This window comes from Adiantum capillus-veneris, chromosome 28 (genome assembly GCF_014529385.1).
Source record: "Adiantum capillus-veneris isolate H3 chromosome 28, ASM1452938v2, whole genome shotgun sequence".
Taxonomy (NCBI): Eukaryota; Viridiplantae; Streptophyta; class Polypodiopsida; order Polypodiales; family Pteridaceae; genus Adiantum; species Adiantum capillus-veneris.
In genome coordinates, this window is record NC_140958.1 from 46,382,026 (window position 1) to 46,396,840 (window position 14,815).

Below are 14,815 nucleotides of genomic sequence, written 5' to 3' on the forward strand. Positions count from 1 at the left end.
TTAGAAGGAGTTAGCTTGAAAAGAAGGGTGTGGAGAGATGGAGGGACAAGTCCATGGAGTTTACATGCTGATGCAACAACCATATTGGTGAAAATCAGTCCGTTTAGTTGTTCTTTAGTTCTCTATCCAGAGCATAGAATAAGAGAGCTATTGGCTGCGCCTACTTCTACTTTGGCCCAGTTCATCCCCACTATAGCATTCACAGTGGTGAAAGTTGATGCTGCTACAAAAAGTGATGGTACTTTCAGTTGTCGGTTGACTATAGCTGATGGGTCAGCTGTCATCGATAGAGCAAGTGTAAGTATATTTCATCTCTTAATCATCTCTTTATTGTATGCAAGAATCTGCCTTAATCGCTCTTGTTCTTGTAGTTGCTCTTTGTGCCTTCTAGACGGGCAGACTATCACAGAATTGCAAATGCAGTGAACGATCTTGGGTATTATTCCTATGTGGCCCGCAACATAAACGTGTTCAAGCAACAAACAAAAACACTCTCTATTGTGGATGCTACTATCTTGTTACCATTGCCTACTGGTCTAGAGACAGTTTTTAGACAACATCTATCTAAACAAGTATCAAATTTAGGGTTTGGCAAGAAGGTTAGATTATATCTAACGTGCTTTTCGATTGGGTTTAAATTTTGGTTTTTCTTATGCTTGTTTCTTGTAGATTTTTGGCACTTTGGAAATTGTCAACCTCAACAGCCTCGATATTCAGCACACATGTGAGACTTGCAAAGGCACAAATGTGAGTCGCCAAGTTTCCAATCCATTTTTTTACACATGTGGCAAGAGGTCATCTATTGCCAAGACTCCTTTGTTGCAAGCAAAGCTGATTGTCCAAGGTGGAGAAGCCATAACAGTCAACTTGCAAGGTGGACTCGTCGACGATGTGCTTGGATTTGCACAACCTTTCATGCACATATATGAACATAATCTTTTGGATTTGAAAGCTTCCTTGGCTGTTTTTAAGAAAGTTGGCACCTTTGAGATAGATAAGCAAGTCTACATAATTAGTTTCATACGAGCGTGACAGCCTTGTGTCTATGAGTTCTCACTCTGTTTGACATTTTGTAACGATGGACGGTATGCCTAATGTATTAAGGGTAAATAGGCGAAATGTTCTCCTTGATGCAAAATTTTTGTCTAGCTTTCCTAACAATACTGATGTTTTGGAAGCAGTGTTGTTTAGATTTGGATTAATCTTGTCTCTTGCATTTGAGGATAGACTTATGGAAATGATTTTACAAAAGGTTTTCGCTAAAGATGTTGACACTTTTTCCGTTTGGATTTCTCCATGGCATGTAGATATGAACGTGAGTGTTGTAACACTAAAAAGGAACCTTTACTCTCTATTTCAAACGTGGTCCACTTCAAAGATGTTATCCATGCACTTGGTTTCTTTAGTTTGTCAGCTAACGAATAACTCATGTAGCATTCTCTTGTTTGAAGAGGAGAATCATTTCAAAAGTCTTGTGCGGTATGGAGCAGTGAATAATGCGTCCTCTTCTCACTTGCATGAGGTGATTGTGTTGCAAAGAATGGGAAGTTTTGTTTGGATTCCTGCTTCTCTACAGCGTCTAAAGCATATTCATTGTATGTGGCCAGAACAAGTGACAAGTCTTTTAATGTCTTTAATTCGAGAGTATTCGCATGCAAGTGCCCCTGAAATCACTGCAATCTTTCAAAATGTGCATGAATCTACCTATACCAAGAAACAAATTCAAACAAAGATTTATAGTATTTGGAAAAAACAAAACAATGTACAAACAGCAACCCAATTGCGCTCTCATACTTCACGATTTGCAAAAGCTATCCAAGACACACCCTCTTTTTCTTGTTGTTCATGTGGTTCTTTGGTCTTTCGTAAAAATCTACAATCTCTATCTCCTATTGAGATTACATCCTTGGTGAGATTTAAAAATTTATCCAACAGTGTTCCACTTGTGGCTGTTCGAGTCTGTAAGACTTGCAAAACAGCATTAAAAAAGAATGTCAAGCCTCTCTTTTGCATGCATGGGTTGATGACATTTAACTCAAAAAATGAAGTTGTGCAATAACTTAGCGATATAGAGCGTCGTCTTGTATCTTTGCGAATACCTTTTGTCCAAATACGAGAGCTTTCATTTGAAGGTCAGCTTGGACTCAAAGGAAGTGTGGTGAATGTCATGTCAGATTTTTCTAAAGTGCAAAACATGCTTCCACGCTTTGCAAATGACCAAGCTACAGTTCTTGTGGAGATCAAACGAAAACTCGAATATGATCATGCTTTTCTTAGTGGTGTTGTGCGGCCTGCATGTGTGATGAAAGCATTGCATGAACTTGTGAGAACACCATTGTATATTGAACATGGCTCAAAAATCAATAGGTCACGGAGTGACGCCTTTGCACTCAGTGCAGACCTCGTAACATTCGTTGGTGAAGATGACGCTAATGACCCGATTGATCCTTCTAGCACTCTATTGCACAATCTTTATACATCTAGTCAAGTAGTGGACCATAATGCACATGTGGCAAGTGTGGCTCCATGTGAAGGATTTAGTCCTTTAAGCATTTTTGATGATGAAGCTTGTGAAGAGTTGTCATTCCCAGCACTTTTCTATGGTCACAGCAGAAAATATTTCGCGTTGGCTAAGCAAAGTTATAAAAAGTGGCACAGTGGGAATTAAAAAACGAGGACAGATGCTTTGCTGTTGGTATTGAGAATATTTTCTTTAAGACAATCAAAATTATAATTGCCAAAGTTCTTGGCTCTATTTGGGTTCGCCTTCGGAAAGGGAAGCTTCAAGGTCGCAAGCTGCAAGCAAAAGATGTGCAATCTACAACTAACATAGAGCAACTACTTACATCCCAACTTGGCTACCATGACTTTGAGACATTGAGAACATCTGTTGACTATAAAGCAAAACTTAAACGTAATGTTTTTGCAATGATTCGACAATTGGGTCAACCCACATTTTTTCTCACTTTTTCATGTGCTGAGCAAAGATGGCAGCCTCTTAAAAACTGCTTGTCTACCCTAAATCCCCATATTGTAGAGAGTGACTACTCAAATATGAGCGCCTACCTTCGAGCATTGGTACGCTCAGATCCTCTTACAACTGTAAGATACTACGTGCATAGATTCAAAGAGATAAAGAAGGAGCTGAGACACAATAAACACTTGCTAGGTGAAGTGGTTGACTTTTTCTTCGTCACTGAATTCCAGCATAGAGGTAGCCAACATGATCATGGATTGATTTGGATCAAGGATGCACCCATTCTCGGTATTGCACCAACTGATGAAATAATAACGTTTGTCGACTTGTATATCAGCACAAACAAAGATGACTTAGAAGAAACGCTCAGATGTGTGCAGACGCATTCTCATCGTAAAACATGTAAGAAACGAAAAACTCTGTGTAGATTTGGATTTCCGCGTCCACCTTCAAGAAAAACAGTAATCATGTTTCCCCTTTCTGTGCCTGATTCTAGGCGCCAGATCCTTGTTGAGAACAAAAAACACATTGATCAGCAACTGCTTGCCTTGCCTCGCGACAATGACCTTTCCTTTGATACTTGGTTGGCTACAATTGGCATGGATGAGGATCTTTACATGGAATCAATTTCTATAACAATTGTTGAACCCACATTAATCTTGAAGAGAGACCCAAAAGACATCTACACAAACAATTTCAATAAGCAATTATGTACTTTGTGGGATGCAAATATTGACATTCAATTCATTTTCAATGGTCATGGAGCTGCTGCATATTGCACTTCATACATGACAAAAAATGATACTTCATCAAGCAAGGCAATCAAGAACATTCTAGAAAATTGCAAGAAGACCAACCTCCCAACGCTTGAGCGCTTGAGAAAAATTGGGAGTGCCTTGATCAACACACAAGAAATGACATCACAACAAGCTACGTACATAGCGCTCTCTTTGCCTTTGCATAGTGCAAGCAGACAAATTGTTTTCATCAACGCAGACTTCAGTTCACAAAGGACATTGTTATTGAAGCGTAGAGCGATGCTAGACGATTTACACCCTGAGGACGCAAACATTTTTTTCGACGACCTCGTCACAAAATACACAAAACGTCCAACAAATCTAGCAAATTTATGCTTGGCTGAGTACGCTAGTGAGTTTCAACTTATCTGTGGACATTTGCAAAAGTCCAAAAAACCACGCGTCATTAGATATGCCAACTTCAGTCTTGAACAAGACGCAGAACGTCACTATCACGAGCTTTGTCTTTTGTTTCTTCCATTCATTGGTGATGAAGCCACCTTTGAATCAGAGTGCGAGTCTTGGTGTGAAAGATTTAATACTAACAACACTACCATAACTGAAAACCATTAGAAATTCATGAAGCTAGACCTCCATGCCTCGAGCACATCAGAGATGAGCTCAATACATCCTCCTCCCACCATCCAGAAGTTTTCAACTACGAGTTGGGTCTTGATCTTTGAGGCACTAAAACCACAACAAGATCTTTGCCATTCTTCAGAAACCTTGCAATGCCAAACGAAGAGTATTACAAACTTGTTGCAACCTTGAACACAGAACAACGAGCCCTCTATGACGACATCATGATTCGAAAACGATTGCAGCCAAAGCAACCCATTCACCTCTTCCTTACTGGAGGTGCGGGAACAGGGAAAACATTCACATTGAAAGCTATAGTTCAAGGCTTGACTCGTCACTACAACCTAGGTATCGAGGGTGACGTTGAGCTCCCTGCGGCATTGTTGATGGCATATACAGGAAAAGCAGCATTCAATGTTGGCGGCACTACAATACACTCTGCATTGCGATTGCCGCTTGTGACACAAACCAACGCAAACATCTCTTCAGAAAATTTAGCCGAACTCTCACAATTATACAGAAACCTAAAGCTTGTTGTCTTCGACGAGTCTTCTTTGATTGGGAACAGACCGCTACATATTATAGATACAAGACTCCGTGCAATCAAGCATAACCACATACAGCCGTTTGGTGGTTTGGATGTCTTGTTTTATGGAGACCTTTGTCAAGCAAGCCCAGTTCGAGATCGATGGATATTTAGCAACGCACAAGATGCGATTAACTTACTTGCGCCGTCTTTTTGGCACACTCATGTGAAATGCTACGAGCTGAAGCAGATAATGCGTCAAGAAAACAGAGAATTCATTGCAATCCTTAATAGAATAAGGAAGGCCAAACACACAAATGCAGATGTGAACTTCATTAACACCAACCACAGCAACAAGGCTTTCGATAAATTCACAACGCCGCATTTTTTTTTTACCAATAACTTGAAAAATCAACATAACCATATGGTTTTTGAAAACCTCGATACACAAGCATACGTCATACATGCAAGAGACACCCGCCACAAAACATGCTCAAAAAGTCTCATAATACCACACGACCCACAGGCAACTGCAGGTTTGGCTTTAGTTCTCGAGCTAAAAGTAGGCATGATTGTTGAAATCTGCGGTGGTAATCTTGACATTGGTGACGGTCTTGTAAATGGTGCAGATGGTATTCTTAAGCACGTGCAAAGCATACGAACTTCCCATATTGCATGGATTCATTTCTTTGATTCAACCACAGGGATAAAACAATGACAACAAAATTTGCACTTTTTTGATAGCTACATCAACCCCTTGTGGACACCAATTTTTCAAACATCTAAAGAATTTCATATTGGAAAGAATGCCTTGAATTCCATAACAAGAACACAACTCCCCATTCAAGCCGCAAATGCAAGAACAATCCATAGATCGCAAGGCCTAACAATGCTTGCAGTCGCCTTTGATCCGAGGACTATCAAGACACATGGATTGATATACACAGCCCTCTCCCGCATTAAAGAACCGGCGAACCTTTACATTCTTAACCCAATAAGTCCAAGCCAAATAAAAATCGACAACATCGTGCTCGCAGAACATGAGAGACTTGAAAAGGATGCAAAATGGGAATACTTAAGGCCTCCTCCGTTTGCTTTCAACAAAACACATTACATTATTCAATCGCTAAACATCGTTTCCATTCAAAAATACATTCATCAAATCAAAACAGATCCCAATTTCACAACATCTGACATTCTATGCTTTCAAGAAACAAGACAAAAGCTTGCCTCCAATCTTCTTGCTCCTGAATTCAACCACATTCACCATTGTGATACGTTTGGAATGTCAATCTACTACAAGACACACATTGCATTGCAATCCGTAAAGACAATTGCATCCATTGGCATCGAAATTATAGAGGCCGTCCTATCCTTTACAAACAACCATGAATTGCATGTAATTTCAGTCTACAAATCGCCAAAAGCTTCCACAACTTCATTGATATGCCTTCTCAATAGTTTGGCTGACTCCTCCAAAAGCACAAGAACAAGCCTCATTGTTGGAGACTTCAATACCCACAGCGACCCAACAAATGAACACTACCAAAAACTACAAGAGCAACTCCATAAGCATGGTTATCAACAACAAATCCACGACTTTACAACTCTATATAACTCAAAACTTGATCACATTTGGCTTAAGAATCCTCCCCTGTCTTCAATCGCAGGCACAAGATTTTGTTTTTGGTCAGACCATTCTTCCACACATCTTCTACTTCCAAAATAATCCCCCCCCCCCCCCCCCCCCCCCCCTTCCCCCCAGCCTCGGCCCTACACCTCTCCCACCCTCGCCACCCTCCCTCTCTCCCTAAACTAAACAACACCCCCTCAAAATACCCGTTCAAAAAACCTGTCTAGATTTCTTTTGGTGCTTCATTCTTCCCATAAAACACATGCCTATTGTACTCACAACTTGCATATCTATCAACCAGGTTTCTTCTTTGAGCACTGCTCCCATTTGTGACACACATTCCTCTTCCCTCTTCCTTTTTATTTTAAAGTGGCAGGCCTCGTGATTTTGTCACTTGTTAATCTGCTACTACAGGTTGAGTATTTCACCAACTTGCGAACATATCCACCCGACATAGCTTAGCACATAGTAAGTCATGAGCTTTGGATGTTGTATGAATGAAGCATTGCAATGTGAATAGATTAGAAAAGGTGATTTCCTTTTATTGGTATGCAAAGGGACATCACGGGCTCAACATTCGTAAGCTAAACACGATCTAGGTTTGAACATCAATCAAGAAATTTGATCAAAGATCGTTTTAATTTATGACCTAAGGACTAGTAATATGAATAGGCAAGGACTAGTAATTTGGACATAAGTAGACACCTCAATAATAATTATCCAAATCCCTAAGTGTGGGGTGGATATGAGCATAACATTTGGTTAGTGTCGCATGAGGAGAACTAAAGTACATAAAGCACACAATGAACTCTTCAACTCATAGCACTTTTGAGGCTTCCAAAGAAAGTGTAACACAATACACAAATGTGAATCTGGAGAGTATAGGACTACACTTGCCCTGTATAGGGAAGAATTCAGGTGGTCCTGCCATCCTCATCAGCACTCAAATCGTCAGGTACGTCTTCTTACATAATGTATGGCAGACAAGGAATCACCGTGTGTTTGAAGGAGGTCTTGAGGTGGCTTGCATATTCTTTGTGTATATAGGACTAGGCTCATCCCATGGCACTATTTAACACAAGCAAATCAGGAGGAGATCAACGGTTGAGAGGGGTCCGATCACTATGTATACTTGAAAGAAAAGTAAATTTGGTCCTATCTAAAGCATTAAACCCACAGTCTCGAGCTTTATGTCCCATGTGAGCTCACGACTACACCTATGTGAACTAGTTAATGTTGGGTAGAGGAGCCAATAAGAGCCCTTGAGACACACTCCTTTTGTAAACACTATCCCTCTAGGCCTAGCAGTATCGTGCGTCCCTCAGCACTAACTAACGTGGAGTCTTAATGACCCGCAAGTAGTGGGATCCATGGCCGGGAAGTGTGGGCACGAAAACAAAAGCGCGCGTGGACATCAATTGCTGAAAAGTAAACAAGGACAACAAAAACAAACAAGGACATGGAGGGGGAGGGGGCGGGGAGAATAAACTCACTTTATAATTAACGGCGCTTATAGTGGTTTCAAGAGACCACATGCACCTACGTGGTTAGCTCGTTAGCCTCCCAACCGTGAGGTCATGGGTTCAAGTCTCTGACCTCCATCCGCGAGTTGAATTTTGTAGACCCTTCCCCCGCCTCAAGATTTGGTTGTGCACTTCCGGGTCGTCGATCCCACCACTTGGGGGTCATTAAGAACTGTGCTAGATAGTGCTTAGGACCTACATCCACTTACTACTAAGTACTAATATATCACCTTCACCTCAGTAGGCGCTACGATTTGTTGAAGATGATGAAACAGGAAACAGAAGGAAGACAGCAACTCAGAGTATGAAGAAGATGGAGAAGGAGAAGACACAGAGCTTGTGTACGAGATCTTTGTAGTCTCTCTCTCTATATTGGAATAATAATATATACAAACTCAGAGCTACAAAGCTTATATGAAACCCTAAGAGATAAGGTGTCCTTTCACACCGGATGTCCAGGGGGAAAAACCCAGTGGGAGAAAAGTGCCCCTGGTGAAGCGCGTATACACACTAACACTACTACATGTCTACAAATCCCCCCTGTAGTGATAGTGTGAATCCGTACAAGGTAGCAGATCATCATGTGTATGAGAGTAAGCCCAAAGCTTTTCGGAAAGCTTCAAACTTTTCTCGTGATAACACCTTCGTAAATAGATCTGCAATGTTATCCTGTGTAGGACAGTAAGTTAGTGTGATCTCCCCTGCATGTAGCCTTTCCCTGACATAGTGGTAGTGAACCTCTATGTGCTTTGTTCTTGCATGAAATACTGGATTCCTTGCAACTGCCATAGCACTCTGACTGTCAGTGAAAATGGTAGTGGGTGCCTGTTGACACTCACAAAGATCTGCCAATAACCTGCGTATCCATACACAATCAACTGTTGCCGTGAAAGCTGCCCTGTACTCAGCTTCACAAGTTGAGGTAGCCACTGTGGGTTGCTTCTTGCTTAGCCAAGATATACATGCATTTCCCAAGAAAAAACAATTGCCACTTGTGGAATGTCGTGTGTCAAAATCACCAGCCCAATCTGAATCGCTGTAACCAAGAAGCTGCATAGAACTGTGCTTTCCATACATATCCCCCCTTGGAAAGAACATGGCAAGATTAGGGGTACCTGAAAGGTAACGAAGTATGCGCTTCACAGCCTGCCAATGATGCATACCTGGGCTGTGCATAAATCTGCTTGCTTGTGAAACCCCAAATTGAATGTCTGGACGAGTGTTGCCTGCCAAATATATCAAGCAACCAACCGCTGCTGCATAAGTATGTACATCAAAAGTTTCTCCAGCATCATGCATGCTCAACTTTGATCTAGTTTCTACGGGTGTAGAGATTGGCTTACAATTTTGCATACCAAACTTGTCCAAAATTTTATGCAAATATTTTGCCTGCAACATGTATATGCCATCCTCTGATTGCACAAACTGAATACCCAAGTAATAATGTAGCAAACCAAGATCAGACATCTCAAAGGTTTTTCTCAAAGCATCTTTAAACGCTTCAATTTCATTTGCAGTATTGCCTGTAAGAAGCATATCATCCACATAAAGTGTTAGCATAATGAGAACTCCATCTCCCTTTTTGACATACAAAGTACTTTCTGTTGGACTATTCTGAAATCCCTGGCCAATCAAATAAGTATGTATCTTCTCATACCATGCTCTTGGAGCCTGTTTGAGACCATACAAAGCTTTACGCAATCTACATACCTTTTGCTCTTGACCTTTTACAACAAAACCACTTGGTTGACTTACATAAACTTCTTCCTGCAAATCACCATTCAAAAAAGCAGTTTTGATATCCAACTGATGCACTTTCCAACCATGATGAGCAGCAATTGCAACTAGTGATCTACCTGTGGACGCACGAGAAGTAGGAGCAAAGGTTTCATCATAATCTATGCCTTTTTGTTGCGCATAGCCTTTTGCCACAAGCCTTGCTTTGTACCTGTCAACAGTACCATCTTGTTTCCTTTTTACCTTAAAAACCCACTTTGTACCAATAGGCTTTTTACCTGTAGGCAAGTCCACTAGATCCCATGTATGATTCTTATGAATAGAATCAATTTCTTGCTGCATAGCATCTTTCCACTGAACACACTCTAAAGCTTGTTCAAATGAATCAGGCTCATCTGCATCACAAAGAGTGCTAAAGCAAGCCAAATCTACTTGCTCTGTGCCAAAAGTAGTACCAGCACGTGTTTTTCGTGGCAACGGTGCATCCAACTTGCTATCCTGCAAAGTTTTCTGAACCCATTTAGGCAAGGTTCTTTCTTCCCTGAGAACTTCTTGCTCTTCACGCACAATTTCCTCTACATCATGAGGTGTCACATGCTGATCAAAAGATTGATCAAGGTTATCAACCTGTTGTGATTCTTGATTCTCCACAAAAGAAGGAAGCAAACCTTCAAATACATCATGTGTCTGCATATGAGGTACATCAAAAGCAACCATAGGTTGAGTAGTAGTTTCTGCAAAAATTACATCACGACTTTCAAAAATCTTGTTTGTAGCAGGATTGTAAAGTCTATAACCTTTACTTCCACTACTGTACCCCACAAATATACATTTGATTGCCTTATCATCAAGCTTCCCACGTAACTGCTGAGGGATGTGAGCATAAGCAAGACAACCAAAAACACGAAGATAACTGACTGAAGGTTTTCTGTCATACCAAGCTTCATATGCAGTAATGGTCTTCAAGGCACGAGTAGGACACCTGTTCAAAACATGTGCTGCACAAGCAACTGCCTCCATCCATAGCTTATGAGGCAAACTCTTAGCCTTGAGCATACATCTAGCTGTCTCCATTAAAGAACTGTTCTTCCTTTCTGCAACACCATTCTGTTGTGGTGTGTATGGCATAGTGCATTGGTGTTTAATGCCTTTCTTTCCCAAAAAATCCTTAAATGCACCTGACATGTATTCACCTCCTCGATCGGTACAAAGAGTCTGTACTTTGCAACCTGTTTCATTTTCAACCATGGCGACATAATGTTGAAAAACTGCAAACACATCTGACTTTTCTTTGAGTGGATACACCCAACAAAACCTGGAAAAGTCATCAATGAAGGTCACAAAATAAAGGCTGTTTCCTATAGATGGCGTCCTCATAGGACCACATACATCACTGTGTACAAGTTGCAACTTTCGTGTCGCTCTAACTGAACCATCGTGCGAAAATGAAAATCTGTGCATCTTTCCAAGAACGCAACCTTCACATACATGTCTTGGTGGCATCTCCAATAAAGACAAATCATGCACCATATTATGACGTTGTAAAGTCATCAAACTGCCATAACCAACATGCCCAAATCTAGCATGCCACAACTCAGCATCCTGCATGGCCTGAGTCTTTGTTTCTGCAATACATACCTGAATCTGCTTTTCATAACGATCTAGCACAAATAGTCCATTGTCCAGCGTACCTGTAGTGATAAGAGAATAACCATTCTCTCGATCTCGTACAACACATCTGTCATCCTCAAAAATGACCCGAAGACCATTTTTTGCAAGAGAGGATACAGACAACAAATTCTTCTTGATCCCTGGAACATATAAGACATCTGGCAAGCATAAATCTGAACCATCTGAAATGGTAATCAAAATCTTACCAACGCCTTTGATTGGATAAGAAGCATTATTTGCACATGTCACCTTCTTTCCTGCTGGAGCTGCATCCAATGAACAAAACAAATCCTTCCTTGAAGTAATATGCCTGGATGCACCACTATCAAAGTACCAAATCATTTGTGTCTTGTCAACACTATAAGCAGAAAAATCTGAACATACTACAAAAGCATAAGAATCCTGCACAAAGTTTGCAGACTCTTCTTTAGCTGTAGAAGAATCACCAGAAGCTGAAACAACCAAACTTGACTCTTTCTTCTTTTCTTTAGCAATTCGCTTTTTACACTCACTAATGTAGTGACCAGGTTTCTTGCAGTAGTGACATTTACCTTTCTTCTTGGACTTGTCGGAATCACCTTTAGACTTCTCTGAAGATTGTCCTGCACTAGACTTGGAGTGATGAGCACTCTCTTTACCCCTGTTTTTGTTCTGTAAAACAAGAGCATGATCCATACCATCCACCTGTAAAGACTTGTTCTTACGTGATTGATCCTCCTGCAATAGCAATGCCACTAACTCTTCAAAATGAAGAGGGTCAGGATTAGCTCGCAAAGACAGAGTCAAAGAAGTCTGAAAAGTCAAATAAGATGGTGGTAATGAATTGAGTTTTTTGGAAACCAAGTCCTTCTCTGGAATCACTTCATCAATGCTAAGCAATTGCTCTTTAAGATCCCTGATTTTTGTAAGATGCTCGACAATATCGTCACCTTCGTCCATCTGTATTTTGTCAAGTTGTTTCTTCAAAAACTCTATTCTGGCAGCGTTTCTTCCTCCAAACATAGCTTGCAGAGTGTTCCAAGCATCCTCAGAAGTTCTGGAAGATCTGATATGTGGTGTGATTGTCCTCTTTATGGTTAAGGCAATCACAGCCATAGCCTGTGCATCTTTAGTATCCCATCTCTTTTGCTCTGGAGTGACTTGTGAGGGTCCTGCACCAACAGCTGCACCACGACCAGGCGTGGCAGGTGCAATGCTACCTGGACGAACTTCATCTCCAGATACATAATCCCACAATCCTTTACCAACCAAAACATTTTTGGCCATAAAAGACCAAAGAGAATAGTTGGTACCATCCAATTTGTCTTCGGATGTAAACGCACCAAAAATCTCTTTCTCCGTAGATTGAGCCATACTGTGGATGCACACAAGAGAGCAAAAGAACCTCCAAGAGATTCACAAATCTCCTCTCCAATCCAAGCAAAACTCTACACAAAATCTCAGCACAAAGCTAAGACAAGCTGCTTCCCAAAAGAACTGTTTACCTGAAGAAAATCTGTCAAAAAGCACACCCTCTTGATCTAAACGCCTCCGAAAAGTAACTTCTGCTACGCTGCTCACAACGAAATTCTGAGGGCTCGAACGACTTCGAAAGGGGGGTAAAACCCCAGGTCGCCTGATCAGAATACTCCCGGAACGTCGAGGATGCTCCCACGAGCAAATTTTCCGAAAACTGCCTGAAAACTGCGATTGCGTGCGCGGACGTGAAAACGCAAGTAGAGGCTCTGGAAATCACCTTGCTCTGATACCAATTGTTGAAGATGATGAAACAGGAAACAAAAGGAAGACAGCAACTCAGAGTAGGAAGAAGATGGAGAAGGAGAAGACACAGAGCTTGTGTACGAGATCTTTGTAGTCTCTCTCTCTATATTGGAATAATAATATATACAAACTCAGAGCTACAAAGCTTATATGAAACCCTAAGAGATAAGGTGTCCTTTCACTCCGGATGTCCAGGGGGAAAAACCCAGTGGGAGAAAAGTGCCCCTGGTGAAGCGCGTATACACACTAACACTACTACATGTCTACACGATTCTCGAGAAAAAAATCAGAGCGAATATTGGCAAATGGGCAGAGAAGCAAGTGGTGCCGTGAAGGTCTCGATTGCAGGCTACAACACAGAAGTGAGGGTATCCCGATTATACTAAAGACAAGCCCTTCTGAACAAGTCAGCTTGGTGCTGAAGTGGTTAGGGGAGTAACAATAGGGTATATGAGGGAATGATGTGGGTTCGAAACTTGAAAATCTCCTTTGTTAAAGGTAGAGAAGGAATCTCAGAAAGCATCTCAAGAAGTAATGAACAAGGCCGACACTAGCGTGTAGACGGCGGCACTGCCTGCTGTTAGAGAGAGAGAAAGAGAGAGAGCTCTTGACTGCGTTCATCGGCAGAGCAGAGCAGAGAAACACACACACATGCACAGAGAGAGAGAGAGAGAGAGAGAGAGAGAGAGAGAGAGAGAGAGAGAGAGAGAGAGAGAGAGAGAGAGAGAGAGAGAGAGAGAGAGAGAGAGAGAGAAGGAGAGAGAGAGCTGCTTTGAACGGCAGAGAGAAAAATATAATCTATTTTTATTAGAGACCTAAAAAATAGCTTAAAAAAGCCTAAAAGAAAGCTTAAAAATTGTGTACACAAATTGATAGGCATCACCCCTATATCACTACCTGCAAGCAGGCAGTGCCAACAAAATAAATGGATAGGGCAAGTCAAATTAATGAGGTGAACGTACTGATACGTGACACCTTACACGCGGGTCACCTCAAATTAAAGTAAGTGATGAAATGACACCACGTGAAAAGCCAGGGGTGGTTGGTGTACGGGATTAGATTTGTTTGTAGAGCAGTTGAATGGAATCAATGGAAGACTTGCTGCAGGCAGTGTTTGGGAAAAATCATTTTCCCAAACATACAAAATGCCTTTCCTTGAATTTTCCAAGAGGAAAATTTAGAAAATTAGGTTACTTTTTAGGTTTTTACACTATTTTTCTCTATTTTGGGGCGGAATTTCTCCTTTTCCCCTTGCGCTCAACCGGCATTTTGGAAATTGAAAACGGCACGATATTAAGCTGAGACACATTTTTCCCGAACACTGGCTGCAGGTGAAGGCAATGGGGAAAACATGCCTGGAGGAGAGAGAGAGAGAGAGAGAGAGAGAGAGAGAGAGAGAGAGAGAGAGAGAGAGAGAGAGAGAGAGAGAGAGAGAGAGAGAGAGAGAGAGAGAGAGGCATACCAAGCGTTTAATATCTCGAAGCGAGAAGTAGCGACGGTCAATTACTCTCTCTGCATCAAACAGTGGTATGAGTATCCGTCTGAATCCACACGCGAGAGAGAGAGAGAGAGAGAGAGAGAGAGAGAGAGAGAGAGAGAGAGAGAGAGAGA

At 41.4% G+C, this 14,815-nt stretch overlaps 1 protein-coding gene across 1 annotated transcript; it reads left to right on the forward strand.

The window, feature by feature from the left end:
• Positions 1-4,505: 4,505 nt before the first annotated feature.
• LOC147420379 (ATP-dependent DNA helicase PIF1-like) lies at positions 4,506-5,597 on the forward strand. Its single transcript, XM_086504518.1, has one exon. The coding sequence runs from the start codon at positions 4,506-4,508 to the stop codon at positions 5,595-5,597; it is 1,092 nt and encodes a 363-aa protein (XP_086360644.1).
• The last annotated feature ends 9,218 nt before the right edge of the window (positions 5,598-14,815 follow it).

What these genes read in the sequence shown, in the direction of transcription:
- LOC147420379 (XM_086504518.1), top strand. Translation starts at nt 4,506, where the DNA reads ATGCCAAACGAAGAGTATTACAAACTTGTTGCAACCTTGAACACAGAA.